Here is a 16,373-nt window from a genome sequence, read left to right as displayed (position 1 = left end):
ATTGTTTTCCTCTCTTACAAGTGGCACCTCTTGTGTGGCTGAGTACACACCTGACTATTGTACCCCTTGGACAGTATGTAGGCATATTATATGAAGTAACAATTCTGGGATCAAAGTCTGCTCAGGATCAAGAGAAGATTAAGAGAAACCAGGTCCTTTCCCCAAACAATAATAACAACCAACAGTTCCAACAGAGGTCAGTTTGTAATTCCCAGTTCAAAATCATCTAGACCATGGTCCACAAAGAGTGCCCAAAGGCGTATCCATATGGTGCCTTCCCTTTCATAGCAAATTCTCCTGGTTCTTGAAGATGTCCACTAATTTATTTGATTCTACTTTGTTAAATGGTAAGGGTTTTATGCAGGGGTGTGCTGGAGCCAATTCCAACTGGTGCTTTTAGTATGAGTATTTGCACCTTAGAAATTGGCACATTGCTATAAAATCAGAACTTGATTTGTCGTTTCATTGATTTATAGACTTAAGAGAGTGTTAAATGATGCAGATTAAACTTAAAAAGCATGTTGTATACATTTTCTCCTGGAAAGATGGTTGTTAAACATTTACTAGCATATCCCTGGTTTTGTGTAAGATAAGTTTTATTTCTTATTTTATATGCTTATTTTATTGTTTGGCTTTATTTTTGGTTAGTAAGTTTATCATTAAAATGTTAAATTAAAACAATTTTAATCTTTTATGCAGTGAGCTAATTAGGGTGGATAGGGAACAAATAAATTTTTTTCAAGGCCAAATTAGAAACGAAAGAGCTACAGCAGAACAAAGAACGCTTGTGGTATGTCTGTGACAAGGTAAGTAGGGGACAGGGAGAATTATAACTATGTATTTAGTGGTATGAAGAAAAATATGAACCTGAAGAGGAGAGTTATGAACTCTGAACAACCATGATTCCAGATTCCAGATGATGATTGAGTGTTGTTCATCTGAGGATAGAAAGGTGTTATTTTGGTTTTTGTTTTGCCTTCCTTTGTATCTCCATGCTTAGCATAATGTCTAGCACACAGTAGGTGCTTACCAAATGCTTGTTGAGGAACTTTGTACAAAAATATTTTTAGCATCTCTTTTTATATGGTGACAAAGATTCAGAAATTAAGGGGATGCTCATCAGTTGGGGAATAGCTGAACATGTTGTGGTATATGGTTGTGATGGAACACTATTGTGCCATAAAAATGACAAAGGGGATGGTTTCAGAAAAACCTGGGAAGACCTATATGAACTAATGCAAAATGAAGTAAGCAGAACCAGAAAACCATTGTACACAGTAACAGCACTATTATATGATGATCAACTGTGAAAGATTTAGCTACTCTGATCCAATATAATGATCCAAGACAATTCTGAAGGACTCATGTTGAAAAATGCTATCTACTCCCAGAGAGAAAACTAATGAACTCTGAGTGTAGATTGAAGTATAGTTTTCTCACTTTATCTTTCTTGCTTCATTCATTCATTCATTCATTTTTGCAGCATGGCTAATATGGAAATAGGTTTTGCATGATTTCACATGTATAATTGATATATTGCTTTTCTCAGTGGAGAGAATTTGGAACTCAAAAATTATTATTATTATTATTATTTTTTTTGCGGGGCAATGGGGGTTAAGTGACTTGCCCAGGGTCACACAGCTACTAAGTGTCAAGTGTCCGAGGCCACATTTGAACTTGGGTCCTCCTGAATCCAGGGCCGGTGCTTTATCCACTGCTCCACCTAGCTGCCCCTTATTTCTTATATTCTTAAAAAAAATTTTTTTTTGTGGGGGCGGCTAGGTGGAGCAGTGGATAAAGCACCGGCCCTGGATTCAGGAGGACCCAAGTTCAAATGTGGCCTCGGACACTTGACACTTAGTAGCTGTGTGACCCTGGGCAAGTCACTTAACCCCCATTGCCCCGCAAAAACAACAACAACAATAACAACAAAAAAACCAACAACAAAAAAAACCCCAACAAAAACAAACAAACAAAAAGAATATAAGAAATAGGGGGCAGCCAGGTGGTGCAGTGGATAAAACACCAGTCCTGGATTCAGTGGAGGACCTGAGTTCAAATCCAGCCTGAGACACTTGACACTTGCTAGCTGTGCAAGTCACTTAACCCTCATTGTTCCACTAAAAAAAAAAAAGAATATAAGAAATAAATAAAAAATGAATTTGGGAAGAAAAAAAAGAAAAACCTACAAATGTTTGTTGAGTTGAGGGGAGAATGAGACATACACTTTTGGACATAACAATGTGGGAATTTCTTTTGCTTGACTATACATTTTAGTTACAAGGGTTTTTTGTTTTTTGTTTTTCACAAAGGGGAGCGTGGGGAATAGAAAGGTGTCCTGGGGACTGTGGGAAGAAGAGAAAAGTAATGCTTGCTAATTGAAAAAAGAGAAAAAATAGAGGCAGGGTTTTTAGTTTGTTTTGTTTTGTAAATGAGAGTGATGCAGGAGAGTCATGAAAAAAAAGTCAACAGTTTGAAAAGCCAAATGGAAAAAAAAAAGAGAGATTAAAAAACTGTTTGATGAAAATAATTGCCTAAGAATTAGGAATGAATAGATGGAAGCTAGTGATCTTATGAGAAACCAAGACATGGTAAAGCAAATACAATTGAATGAAAAAATAGAGGGCAATGTGAAACATCTCCTTGGAAAAACAGCTGACCTGGAAAATAAACCCAGGAGAGATAATTTGAAGATCATTGGACTACCTGTTTTGCTTTGGGCAGGATGATTTTGGGTTGAACTGTACTTCACTTTGTTAGTATCTATAAAAGCTCAAAAGGAAGGCTCTTTTCTCTGTCTCCCTCTGTGTCTCTCTGTCTTTCTCTGTCCATCCCTCCCCACCCCCTATCTCATCAGTTCCCATGGTTCAAGTGCCATTTCTATGCAGATAACTCCCAAATCTACATTTCTAGCCTCCAAATCTCTCCTGATACCCATTCCTAAATAACCATTGCCTACTGCATGTATCTACTTGGATGCCTGATAGACATTTCAAAATTAAGACATCTAGGGGCAGTTAGGTGGTACAGTGGATAAAGCATCAATCAGCCCTGGAGAAAGGACAGGAGTTCAAATCTGGCCTCAGACACTTACTAGCTGGGTGAACCAGGACAAGTCACTTAACCTGAACTGCCTCTCCAAAACAAAAATGAACACATCCAAAATAGAAATCATCTTTCTCCTAAGACCTGTCCTCCTCCCTGACTTGCCTGTCTTTCTCAGGGCACCACTATCCTTTCTGTTACCAGCTTCCCAATCTTGGAGTCATACTCAATTCTTCATTTTTCCCTTTCCATGTGCCAAGTCTTATCCATTTTATGCTCACAACGCCTCTTGAATTTATCCCCTTCTCTCCTCTCACCTGGTTACTACCCTAAGTCAGTACCTCTCTTGCCTATACTAATGCAACAGCTTCCTTGTTGGCATCCCTTTCACCAGTCTTTTACTTTTCTAATTCATGTGATCACATTGAGCCCCTTCTCAAGAAGTGTCCATTACCTAGAGGACAAAATATAAACTCTTTTGATTGGCCTTTCCAAACTATCTTTCTATACCGATTGCACATTGCTCCCCTTCTTTCGCCTTCTGTTCCAGACAAACTGTCATACTAGGTGACCAGCTTCCTTCCTGACTTTGCGTGGGCTGAGCCCCAGTCTTGAAGTTCTCCCTCCTCAGGACTTCCAGCTTTTAGAATTCCTAATTTCCTTTAAGGCTTCAAAATCAAAGGTGGTTCAGAAGGCTGCACCTCCTACGTGAGACCTTTCCTGGTCTCCCCAGCTGTTAGGAATGCACCCTCATTTACAATGATTTTGTATTTCTTAAAATATACTTTGTATTTACTCATCTGTGAACACATTGTACCCTCCTTCCAGTAGAAATATAGTCTCCTAGAAGGCAGATAGTTTCATTTTTGTCTTTATGTATCCCTGGTGCCCAGCACACTGCCTGACCCATAATAGACATTTAATAAATGCTTGTTGAATTGAATTGAAAGCTAAAGATCTAATGGCCACAGGATTCTTAGAACATGTGTAAAAGAGGCACTTGTCCAAGAGAGGGATAGAGTTTATCTAACATTTTTATTAGAGATACTCTTAGATCCTGTCAATCAGTCAATCAACCATGCACCAAACACCTGTGCTAACACAAGTAGCCTGGGATGGAAAAGCACCAACACCTGGTGGGGGGACCAGGTCGGGGAGAGGGACCAGAAAAGGCCTCCTATCTGCTGGAGCTGAGTCTTGAAGCTAAACGGGGACTCCAAGAGCAGTGAGGAGGGAGAGTACTCCAGGAATGAGGGATGGTTGCTGCACAGGGGAAGAGGTGGGATATGGAAAATCGTGGGTAAGGAACGGCAACTTGACCAGTATGGCTGGACTTCAAAGGAGGTTTAGAAAGGTAACGTGTAAGAACACTAGAGTTAGAGAGGATTATGGGAAGATGGAAGAGCAGGCCAGAAAACTTTCCGAATTTCCTTTACTAAAAAAGACAGAACATTGTCTTCGGGGCAGCAGAAATAAACACGGGGTTAAGCAGATGTCCTCCTAAGACAATTAGAGATCACTGGAAAGACCGGACCTCCGGGGGCAAACACCTCCAGGCTGACGCTGCACAATCAACAACAACAAGCCCCAGGGGTTGAGAGGTAGCCTCAGCCTTAAAACTTTGATCTTACGGACAGTGAGTCTGTGGGGCCTGACGGTGGAGTAGTAGGAAGGTCGAAAGAGCTTCCAGACTGGATCCCGGCTGTGACTTCGGGGAGAAGGAACTAACATACACATGGTGAGTGCGATAGTGAGGGGCGGGGACCATGCTTGCTGTGGGCACTTGCAGGAGAGCAGAGTCCCTGGTTTCGTTTCCAGGGCAGAAAGGACAGCTATAGTTTGCAGTCACTGCGAGGGACTATAGGGAGTAAGATCATTTGCGGGACAGTGTGGCTGGGGGCTCTAGCGGTGACTTAGTTTGAAAGAGAGGCTTGGGCTGAGCTCTGTATGATGGGGTGATTCTTAAATAAAACTGAGTAGGGAGAGATAAAAAGGAGTAATTATCTCATACAAATGAAGCCTAAAAGGAAACATTGATACAGAAGAAGCTAGTAGTAGGGAGGGCGAGTAATGCTGAAACCTTTCTCTCATCGAGAGTGGGTTAAAGAGGGAATTTATGTGTGTGTGTGTGTATGTATGTATACACACACATATATAGAAGGGTATGAAAGTCTTCTAAATTCAGAAAGAAATAAGAGGGCAAAGAGCTAGGGTCGGGGGAGAGCATAAGGGAGGAACTCTTTACAGGAATAGATAGATTAAGGTATAGGAGGGCAGGGTAGTGGGTAAGAGTATAGCAGAGGAGTGAGGAGGGATAATAAATAAGGTAAATAGGGTGAGAAGGATAGAGAGAAAATATAGGAAGGAGGAAGATACAAAATAAGGTATTTTAGCTTAGGATGTGAATGGGATGAATTTACACATAAAATGGAAATAAGATAAAAAATTTGAATTTGATAATATGTTGCTTTCAGAAAACATAAAAATGAAATACACACAAAGATAAAATAAAGGGAAGGAATAGAGTATGTTATGTAAAAAAAGCAGCGATAGTAATTATAATCTCAGACAAAGTTAAAATAGATTTAACTAAAAGAGGAAAATAGAGGAAACTACACTATGTATTAGAAACAGTATTCAATATTATTTTAGATCATTTAAAATAACTAGACAGTATAAAATACCTGAGTGTATGCCTGCCAAAACAGACATAGGAACTATATGAACATAAACATAAAACACTTTTTATACAAATAAAAGTTCCAAATAATTGAAGTAATACTTATTTTTCATGACTAGGTAAAGCCAATATAATTTTGTAAATGACAATTTCATCTGACTAATCTATTTATTCAAAGTAATTCCAATCAAATTACTAAAAAATTATTTTACCGAGTTAGAAAAATTAACAAAATTCATTTAGAAGAACAGGAACTTCAAGGAAACCAGGGGCGGGGAAAGATGTAAAAGAAGTAGATTCAGCAGTAGCAGACCTTAAACTATATTATAAGCTGAGAGCATTGTTGAAATATAAAATGAGTAGTTTTAATAACTTAAAATTTTTCTTGTATAAATAAAACCTATGTAGCCAAGAAGAGAAGGATAATTGGAGGAAAAAACTTTCAAAGACAATATCTCAGATAGGACGTGATTGGGTTGGAATATTGCTGTGATGTAGGAAATGATGAGCTGGTTAATCTAGAAAAATATGGAAAGACTTGGACTTAGGAAGATGCTGTCCACCTTCAGAGAAGCAGATGACAGGTGGAAATAAGCATAGTATGATCTTACATATATGTGTATGAGTATATATATATATGTTTATAGATATCTGTGTGTGTGTGTGTGTGTGTGTGTGTGTATATCCATGCTTAATTGTAGCCTTCTTGGGGGGGGGGGAAGGGGAGGAAAGGGAAAAAAAAATTAAAAAGTGTACAGCAAAGAACAAAAGAAAACCAACAAGGAAGCAAAGAAAAGCTGGGCAGTTTAGATAGCAATTTGTAGTATTTATTATATAAGTTTTCTTGAAATGGAAATTTATTGTTTTATTTATAATCCTCTCTTATGTTCTTCTGTGTACATGGAAAAAGCTTTTTTTTTTCTTTTCTCATTTTGTAAGTTTGAAATTTTAAAACTTACTCCTTGGGGCAGTTAGGTGGCACAGTGGATAGAGCACTGGATTCAGGAGGACCTGAGTTCAAATCCAGCCTCAGACACTTAACACTTACTAGCTGTGTGGTCCTGGGCAAGTCACTTAACCCCAATTGTCTTACCAAAAAAACCCAAAACAACAACAACAAAAAAACCTTACCCCTCCCCGCAAAAAGAACACTGAAGTTATAGAAAGCCTTATCCAGAGAGTTTATATTATAAATGCTAAACAAAGGATTTTACATTTGATCCCAGTGGGAATAGGGAGTTACTGAAGTTTATTGCATGACTGGTGAGGGGGGCATCAGGGAGAGGTGAAGCAGTTGCCATGGGCCTCTCTGTAATTTGAAAGTCACTTAACCCTCATCGCCCCACAAAACAAAACAAAACAAATAAAAAAATAAAAGCGTAGGATGGATTGAAGTGAAGAGAGAAAGGAGGCAAGGGGACCAATTAGAAGAATATTACAACCATACGGTCAAGAGGCAATGGTGACCTGAACGAGGGTGGTTGTTGTATGAGTAGAGAGAAGGGGACACATGTGAGAGATGGTTTGGAGATAGCCAGTCATTTGCCAAATATTGTTTTTATTTGGGATGAGGATGAGGAGTCAGGGATGACAGCCTATGGGACTGGAAGGATGCGGTGCCTTTGACAGTTTAGAAGAAGGATGGATTTGGGGAAGAGAGAGAGTTCTGTTTTGGACATGTTAAACTTGAGATGTCTCCTGGACGTCCAAGGTAAAATGTCCTACAGGTAACTGGTGATGAGGGTTGGAGGAAGGAGATTAGAGTTGAATATGGAGATGTGGGAGTCATCTCCACAGAGATCATGAATTGAATCCATGGCAGCTGATGAGGTCACCAAGTGAGAGAGCCCTGGGCATACACATAGTTAATGAGCATGGCATGCATGATGATCCAGTAAAGAAGACTGAGAAGCAATAGGCAGAAAGGAGGAGTACCAGAATCAATCAATCAATCAATCAAAATTTAATTAAGTGCCTACTATGTGCCAGACAGGGTGCTAAGTGCTAGGGATACAAAAATAGGCAAAAGACAATCCCTGCCCTTAAGGAGCTTACAATCTAATGGGGGAAACCTCATGCAAATAAATACATGCAAAGCAAGCTATATACAGGATAAACAGGGAATAATTAACAGAGGGAAGGCATGAACATTAAGAGGGGTTAGGAAAGGCTTCCTGTACATTTTATTTATAATATATTTATTTAATTTCTATTTATAGAATAATTACATAACAATTGTATATAAATATACAATATAGTTATTGTATATAATATGTCAAAATAATAAATATGTAATGTATTACATAATTAATATTATATTTAATTCATGATATGAAATGGGCTTTTCATTGGAACTTAATGGAAGCCAGGGAGGTCAGTAGGCAGAGTAGAGGATCGAAAAGCATCCCAGGCATGGGGGACAGTCAGAGAGAATAAAGAGGGCAGGGTCAGACAAACCTAGAGAAGGGAGGCAAAGTTGGTTTACAGAGTCAGATGCTGTGGAGATCTTAGATCTCAGTCAGGAAGGCCATCCGATCTGCCAATCGGGAGATCCCAGGTAACTCTGAAGGGCAGTTGCATTGAGTGATGAGGTCAGAAGCGAGATTGCAAAGGGTTTGTATGAGAGTGAGAAGAGAGAACATGGATGCACTGAGGATGGGTGGCTTTGTCCAGGAATACAGAAGTTATAAAGAGTCTTTTCTAATGAATGAAGTAGGGCAGGGTTTTTCATTTCTGCTACCGCTTCCAAGGACTTTGCATCTCTGCTCTTCCTGCTTTTGTTGATGTTGATGATGTTGGTTCCTTGAAGTGGAATTACACATGAGCTAGAGTTTTGTTTTGTTTTGTTTTGGTTTTTTTGGTGAGGCAATGGGGGTTAAGTGACTTGCCCAGGGTCACACAGCTAGTAAGTGTCAAGTGTCTGAGGCCGGATTTGAACTCAGGTACTCCTGACTCCAGGGCTGGTGCTCTACCCACTGCACCACCTAGCTGCCCCCTAAGGCAGGATTTGAACTCGGGTCCTCCCGACTCCAGCACCACCTAGCTGCCCCAAACTAGACTTTTAATGGGAGGAAACTCTTACCTCTCAGCTCTCCAGAATAAAGGAAAGACATGTTGAAAGAGTCAGTTCGCCTCATCCCAGTAAGTTCAAAGTCTTTAGAGAAGATGCTGTTGTCACGTTTCAGGCTGAGTTTGAAATTCCTACAAAGCCCAAAGAAAGGACCTCATAACGTCAATACCTTTACCTTGGTTCCCTTTGTTCTTGGTAGAAGAGGGGGTGGCTGGGGGCGGGGGAAGAAATCCTATGGATCCTAAGATGTTAGAGCTGGAAGGTAACCACTCAGTTTACAGATGAGGAAATGGAGACCAACAGAAGTTAAATGATTTACCCAAGGGTACATAGCTAGAAAGTATCTGAGGCCAAATCTGAACTTGTGTCTTCCTGACTCGAAGTTCAATGCTCTATCCACTGTACCTTGTAGCTAGCTGTTCACTCCTGGGCCTTTGCCATTGGCCTCTTACTGTGCACTTAAGACCTCTGGGGTTTTCTATCTGCCCTACAACTGAATTCTTTTGTAGGGGTTGCTTCCTTCCAGTTCAAATGTGAATGAGCTCCTTGAGAGCTGAGACTATCTTGATAACTTTATTTGTATCCCTAGCATTTAGAACATAAGAAACAACGTTTTTTCATTTATTTGTTCAAAGAACACTGAGTTGGATGACCTGGGTCCTAGGCCTGGGTCAGTTCAGTTCAACTTAATTCAACAAATATTGAATGTCTAACTATGTAGGTACTCTATTTGACATTAGGGTTGCAGAGCCGAAAAATGAAAGAGGACTTGCTCTCAAGGGGCTCACATTCTACTGGGAGGATATTTCATGTACAAAGATGTAAATACAAGATCATTTAAGAAGGGAGAGTTATTAATGGGGATCAGGGAAGACTTTATCAAGTAGGGGGGCATCTCTTCTGAGCCTTGAAAGGAGATGAGGATTTTTAAACGTTTTATTTTTTCCCCAATTATATGTTAAAACAATTTAAAAACATTTTTAAAAATTTTGAGTTCTAAATTCTATTGCTCCCTCTTTCCCACGCCCCCCCCTCCCTGAAATGGTAAGCAATCCTATATAATTTATATATGTGCAGTCATTTAAAACATTTCCATATTAGTCATTTTGTACAAGAAGAAGGAAGGAAGCAAGCAAGCAAGCAAGGAACGAAGAGAAAAAATAGCATTCTTCAGTTTGTATGGAGATTAGGATTTTTGCAGGTAGAAATGAAGAGGGAGTCTATTCCAGGCACGTGGTATCTATATATGACCTCAAAGAAGTTACTTTGCTTCCTATACCTCAGTTTCCTTCTCTGTAAAATGAGGGGATCTGGCTAGTTAGTCCCGTGAGTCACATCCTCAATTGTATAGCTATGGTCACATGTTAGCATGGTGAGAGTGCGGATGGCTCAGAGCAGCCTGTCCCCATTACAAAAAAAGCACTCAAGATACTCTCCCTTCTGACGGTGGGTCAGGAATGCCATTCTTATATACAAAGGGGCAGCACAGGGGCGGCTAGGTGGCGCAGTGGATTAAGCACCGGCCCTGGATTCAGGAGTACCTGAGTTCAAATCCGGCCTCAGACACTTGACACTTACTAGCTGTGTGACCCTGGGCAAGTCACTTAACCCCCATTGCCCCGCAAAAAAAAAGAAAAAAACAAAAACAAAACAAAGGGGCAGCACAAAAGTATACAAATTGAATCCCATTGCACCCTGAGACAAGGGAAAACATCAATAAGCTCATGATGAAGCAAAATTATAAACACAGGACCTCGTTGGACAAATCACTATCTTGCTTTGGGCCTGAGTTTCTCATCTACAAAATGAGAGTCCGGGACTAAAATTCAAGGGTTCTTAACCTTGTTTGTGTCTAGTACCTCTGTAGCAGGCTGGTGAAGCCCATGGACCCCTTTTCAGAATGGTTTTTAAATGCACAAAATAAAATTAATAGGATTACAAAGGAAACCAATTTTATTGAAACAGTTATCAAAATATTAATAACAAGTAATGGACCCCAGAACGAGGTAACTTCTAAGGTTTCTTCTAGCTCTGATATTCTAGTATTCCATGATTCCACTTCTGGTGGAAGGAAAGGGCTGCTGGGTGTCTATAATAGGGACCACATAGGGTCACCCAGGTCGACCCCTTCAATGTTGGGGGTTGTTTCTGAAGTGCCACTGACCTTTGATATGCTTGGAAATCAAGTTGGACTGGCTCCTCCCCTCCATTTGTGGCTCTCTGGGTCTTCCAGATCTCTTGATCCAAGGCAGCCCTGTTGTATGAGATTTGCTCATGGTATCGGATGAATGGCCGGGAGCATTCTGTCTGGCCTCCTAATGAGGATGGAAACATGAAGAATATTTTAAAAGTGTTTACAGGCTTGTAGATTAATAACATTTTGGACCAGTAGTCAAGACCACTGGTAATGACTAATGACTCAGAATGCAGGGGATGCCCGTGACCTCTTCTGATGTCTGACCAAGCTCTTAGCACTCCACAGTGCCTGTTTCAGCCGACTTCATAGCCGTTAGCAAAAATTGTTCTCACCCACCCATTCCACCCGGGAAAGTCTATATACTCGGGGTAAACGTCCCCCAGCTCACTGACAGGTTTGAGGCCCGTCAGTTACCCTCAACCTGGTGTGGCTCATTTCCCAAGATGGTTTTACCAGAATGTGGCCACTGTACAGGCTACAGGAACTTCCTGGAGCCACAAGTGGGATGAGGGAGCCAGGTGGACACCCAAAGTGGATGGGCATCCCTGAAACAGGCTCGACACGTCCTCACAGCAGAGATGCTGGTCCTCCCTGAACACCCCATGCCCTCTTATAATCCAGTTTCCAACCTCATTCCACCTCAACTGCTCTCTTAGTTGCCAAATCCAGTGGCCCTTTCTCTCTCCTCATTCTTCTTGACCTTTCTATAGCCTTTGACCCCACCGATCACCCTCTTCTCCTTGATCCTCTCTCAAGGTTTTTGCAGAGGGACATTAGAACATAGGATATCAGAGCTGAGAGGGCTCTTGGACTATAGAATGCCACAGCTAGGAGGGACTTTGCAACATAGGATGTCAGAGCTGGGAGGACCCTTAGAACACAGACTGTCCAAGGTGGGAGGGACCCTAGAATTCCAAATTTAGAAGGGTGCTCAGAGACCACCTAGTCCCATCTTTACCTGACCAGGAACTCTTTATCTCTCAAAACGCCCCATTCCACTTTTAGAGAGCTATTGTTAGGCTTGTCTTTACACTGAGTCCAAGGGAGCAGCTAGGTGGCACAGTGTATAGAGCATTGGCCCTAGAATCAGGAGGACCTGAGTTCAAATTCAGCCTCAGACACTTAACACTTACTAGCTGTGTGACCCTGGGCAAGTCACTTAACCCCCATTGCCTAAAACACCCACACACACACACACACACACACACACACACACACCAAAACAAAACAAAAAAACCCCCTCCTACACTGAGTCCAACCGAAATCTTTTTCTTGACCTATCAAGCTTATTCCCTTGGCCAGACTAGGGGCTGAGTCTTCTTGAAAGTCTTACTTCTGTTCCACCTGCTGTTGAGCCCCAGGGCTCCAAAAAAGGAGAGCTCATCTCTTAGGCTTTAGGGAGTCACTGATTCATAGGGTAATGTAAAATTAGAGCTGGAAGGGACCTTACGGATCATTTAGTCCAAGTCTAACATTTTAGAAGTGGGGAAGCTACGGTCCAGAGAGGAAGGTGATTTTTCTCACTGAGGAAATTATAACTAAGTGAGGATTTAAACTTGCATCCCCTAACTCCAAAGTCAGTCCCTCTCTTCTGGAGGAGGAAACAAGTCCAGAGTGGGGAAGCTACTTGCCAACAAGTAGGACAGTCTAAGGATTAGAATCCTGGTCCTTCTGAGCCCAAATCTTATATTCTATTATACCATATGAACATTCCATTTCCTGCTTCTGTACGTGGGCATTACTTCTTTGAATGAATCACTCAACACTAGGCTGACTGTTCCAGGTCCCACATTCTTAGAGAAACTCTACTCTTCCAGGATGGGGTAGCTAGGTGCCTCAGTGGATAGACTGCAGGCTCTGAAGTCAGGAAGATGAATCTTCCTGAGTTCATATCTGGCCTCAGACACTTGCTGTGTGACCCTGGATGAGTCACTTAACTCTGCCTCAGTTTCCTCATCTATAAAATGAGCTGGAGAAGGAAATGGCAAAGTACTTTACTATGTTTGCCAAGAAAAGTCCAAATGGAAGAGTTGGACATGACTGAACAGCAGCTCTTCCAGGAACCCAAGAGATGCCCTGAGGCACTTCACTCCCCAAGTCAGCAAAAGCAATTCAGTCTGACTCACTTCCCTAGCAAAGACAGCACAGAAGGGAGGTTCCCTTTAGCATGTTTCTGAAAAGACTCGAAAATTGTTCTAATGGTCAGGCCAGGCAGGACGTTTGTCATGTCCAGCCTTCAAAAAGAAGTCAAGAAGCCAGGAGTCTCACCTGAACTAGCAGCTTGTGATGCAGAGATGTGTATTACCAAGAGGAAAGAGGCAGATTGGAACACAGCCATGGACGATCTCACTGGGACTGTCTTCCTTGGGAGAAACGGATTCTTTATTGCAACATCATGATTAAGGCAAACCATGGATGCTCCTACCCTGCAAACTGTGCAGTGAATGATAATGTTTCTTCAGCAGCCTTCTTGTCTCTGGTCCTCCATGTCTATCTGGATCCCCGTTCTGTCTCTGCAAGGAAACAGCAAGACTTTGCCTCCACCCCGATGATGTTTCCTGCTCTGACTTGCTCACCTCCTCCCCTTTCCGGCACACCTTACCTGCCTTTCTTTCCAAATCCTGCCTTCATTAATTCTTAGAAGCCTAGAGTCACGGGGTCTCAGAATGGAAAAGGGCCACAAAAGATACCCCATGTTCTCTGTACTTAAGCAGGAATCCTTTGGACAATGGCACTGAGAGATGGTCTTCCAGTCTTTGAAGACCACCAATGACAGGGAACTCACTATCTCCAGAGGCAACCTATCCTTCTTTAAGAAGAAGGCTTGCCAGGATGACTTCAGAAAGGCCTGGAAAGACATGTATGAAATGATGTATAGTGAAGTAAGCAGAAGCAAGAGAACATTGTGCAGTGGGACAGCAATATTGTTTGATGAAGAACTCTGAATGGCTTGACTATTCCCAACAATACAATGATCCGAGACAATCCCAAAAGACTAATGATAAAACATACTATCCACCTCCAAAGAAAGAACTGATATCGATGGAACAGACTGAAGCGTGCTATTTTTTACTTTCTTTCATTTTTTTCCTTTTAATCAAGTTTGCGTGTGCAAAATGACAAATATGGTCATGTTTTACATAATCATACATGTATAATCCATATCTGATTGTTTGCCACCTCAGGGAAGGGGAAGGAGAGGGAGGGGAAGAGGGATAAAAATTGGAACCTCAAACTATCAATAAAAATGTTAATTACCACAGAAAAAGAAGAAGAAGAAGGCTTGCCCTGATTGTTAGGAATTTTGTCCATACAGGGAGCCAAAATTTGCCACTCTTCAGCTCTGCTCTAGTTCTCTGTGCTTTGGAGCCAAGTTTTAAAAAACACATAATCAACCAATTTAGATTTTTTTTTTTTTTAGTGAGGCAATTGGGGTTAAGTGACTTGCCCAGGGTCACACAGCTAGTAAGTATTAAGTGTCTGAGGCCGGATTTGAACTCAGGTACTCCTGACTCCAGGGCCGGTGCTCTATCCACTGCGCCACCTAGCTGCCCCAATTTAGATTTTAAAAGGAAATGTACAGAAGGCAGGAGTTAGAGCAGGTTAAAAATAATGACTATAAAGGCATGGTATGGACTTGTAAAAAGGGTGTCGGGATGTACAGTGAAGTCAGCAGAAGCAAGAGAACATTGTGCACAGAGACAGTAATATTGTTTGATGAACTGTGAATGACTTAATTATTCTCAGCAATACGACGATCCAAGACAATCCCAAAGGACTAATGATGAAGCATATTATCCACCTCCAAAGAAAGAGCTGATATTGATGGAACACAGACTGAAGCCTGCTCTTTTTCACTTTCTTTCATTTTTTCTTTTATTCAAGTTTTCTTAAACAGTATGACTAATATGGTAATGTTTTACATAATTGCACATGTATAACCCACATTTGATTGCTTATCTCAGGAAAGGGGGAGGGGAACAAGGGAAGGAGAGATTAAATTTGGAACTCAAAACTATAAATAAAAATGTTTATTATTTTTCTTTTAAAGAAAGGTGTCAGGAGTGCTAAAGCTCGGTAGAGAGGAACTCTTGAGGGATAACCAAAAAGGTGAGAATTTCCTTTTTGTCTATATTGGGAGAAAAAGAAGAATCAAAAAGGAGCTAGGACCTTTCTTTGGCTGAGGCAGAACTAAAGAAGATGGTTAGCAAACATCTAAGAAAGAAAATAGTGATTACAAAGAGCCAACAAGGCATCATCAAGAACGGGTCATACCAAGGAGCAGCTAGAGGGCACAGTGGATAGAGCACTGGCCCTGGAGTCAGGAGGACCTGAGTTCAAAATAGACACTTAATAGTCGTGGGACCCTGGGCAAGTCACTTAATCCTGATTACCTCCAAAAAAAAGAATAGATCATTCCAAACTATCCTCCTTTCTTTTATTGACAGGAAGGACACAAATGACTACATGCCAGGTGCTTTACAAGAACCCAGGGAAGTAGGAGGTGCTTTTATAATCCCCATTTTACAGATGATGAAACTGAGACATAGAAGTTAAGTGACTGAAGCCAGATTTGAACCTGACTCATGCTCTATCTGCTTCACCACCTGACACCTAGGTTTACTAAACTTGTAGATGAGGATGTAGTTTGCCTAGATTCTAGGAAAGCTTTTTTTGCTAGGTGTCTTATGATATTCATATGGAGAAGATGAAAAGATATGAATTAGATGAAAAATTAGCTAGCTTCAGAACCAGTCAGATGTCTGTACTCAAAGACTAGCTGTTAATGGTTCAACATCAACATGTTCGGAGGACTAGACCCCTATTCAGGCTTAAACTGAACTTTGAAAGTGTAAGACAAGGGAAATGTGCTTATATGGCAGTTGTTCTGAAAAAAATAGGGGGTGTGTGTGGTTAGCAGACTAAGCTCAGTATGGGTCAGCAGTGTAATATAGCAGCTCCCCCAAAAGCTAATATGACCATGGATTACTGTAAAAGGTACAAAGCTTCTACATATAGGGATGGGATAATCCCACTGTACTCTGTCCTCCCCGGGCCTCCTTGAAGGTTCTGGGCACCACAGTTTGTTTGTTTGTTTATTTGTATCATAAAAGTATTTTATTATTTTCTAGTTAGATGTAAAGATGGTTTTCAACAGTTGTTTTTATAAGATTTCTAGTTTCAAATTTTTCTCCCTCCCTCCCCTTCCTCCCCAAGACAGCAAGCAATCTGATATAGGTTATATATATATATATATATATATATATATATATATATATATATATATATATATATATATATATAATTGCATTAAACATATTTCTGCATTAGTCATGTTGTGAAAGAAGAATCAGAGCAAAAGGGAAAAAACTCAAAAAAAG

General features: G+C 40.8%; 1 protein-coding gene across 1 annotated transcript in view; it reads right to left on the bottom strand.

Moving 5' to 3' along the window:
* The window catches only part of LOC122745409 (disintegrin and metalloproteinase domain-containing protein 10-like), a 53,580-nt gene extending 40,145 nt beyond the window's left edge, over positions 1-13,435 (bottom strand). The window contains 3 exon segments of the mRNA XM_043990698.1: positions 8,808-8,926; positions 10,960-11,110; positions 13,261-13,435. Of these exon segments, the coding sequence (XP_043846633.1) occupies positions 8,808-8,926; positions 10,960-11,110; positions 13,261-13,405 (415 nt within the window). The 5' untranslated portion in view covers positions 13,406-13,435.
* Between the last annotated feature and the right edge of the window lie 2,938 nt (positions 13,436-16,373).

The sequence above is a fragment of the Dromiciops gliroides genome, chromosome 1 (assembly GCF_019393635.1).
Source record: "Dromiciops gliroides isolate mDroGli1 chromosome 1, mDroGli1.pri, whole genome shotgun sequence".
Classification (NCBI taxonomy): domain Eukaryota; kingdom Metazoa; phylum Chordata; class Mammalia; order Microbiotheria; family Microbiotheriidae; genus Dromiciops; species Dromiciops gliroides.
Note: the sequence above shows the minus strand (reverse complement) of the source record. Positions and strands in the feature narration are given on the sequence as shown.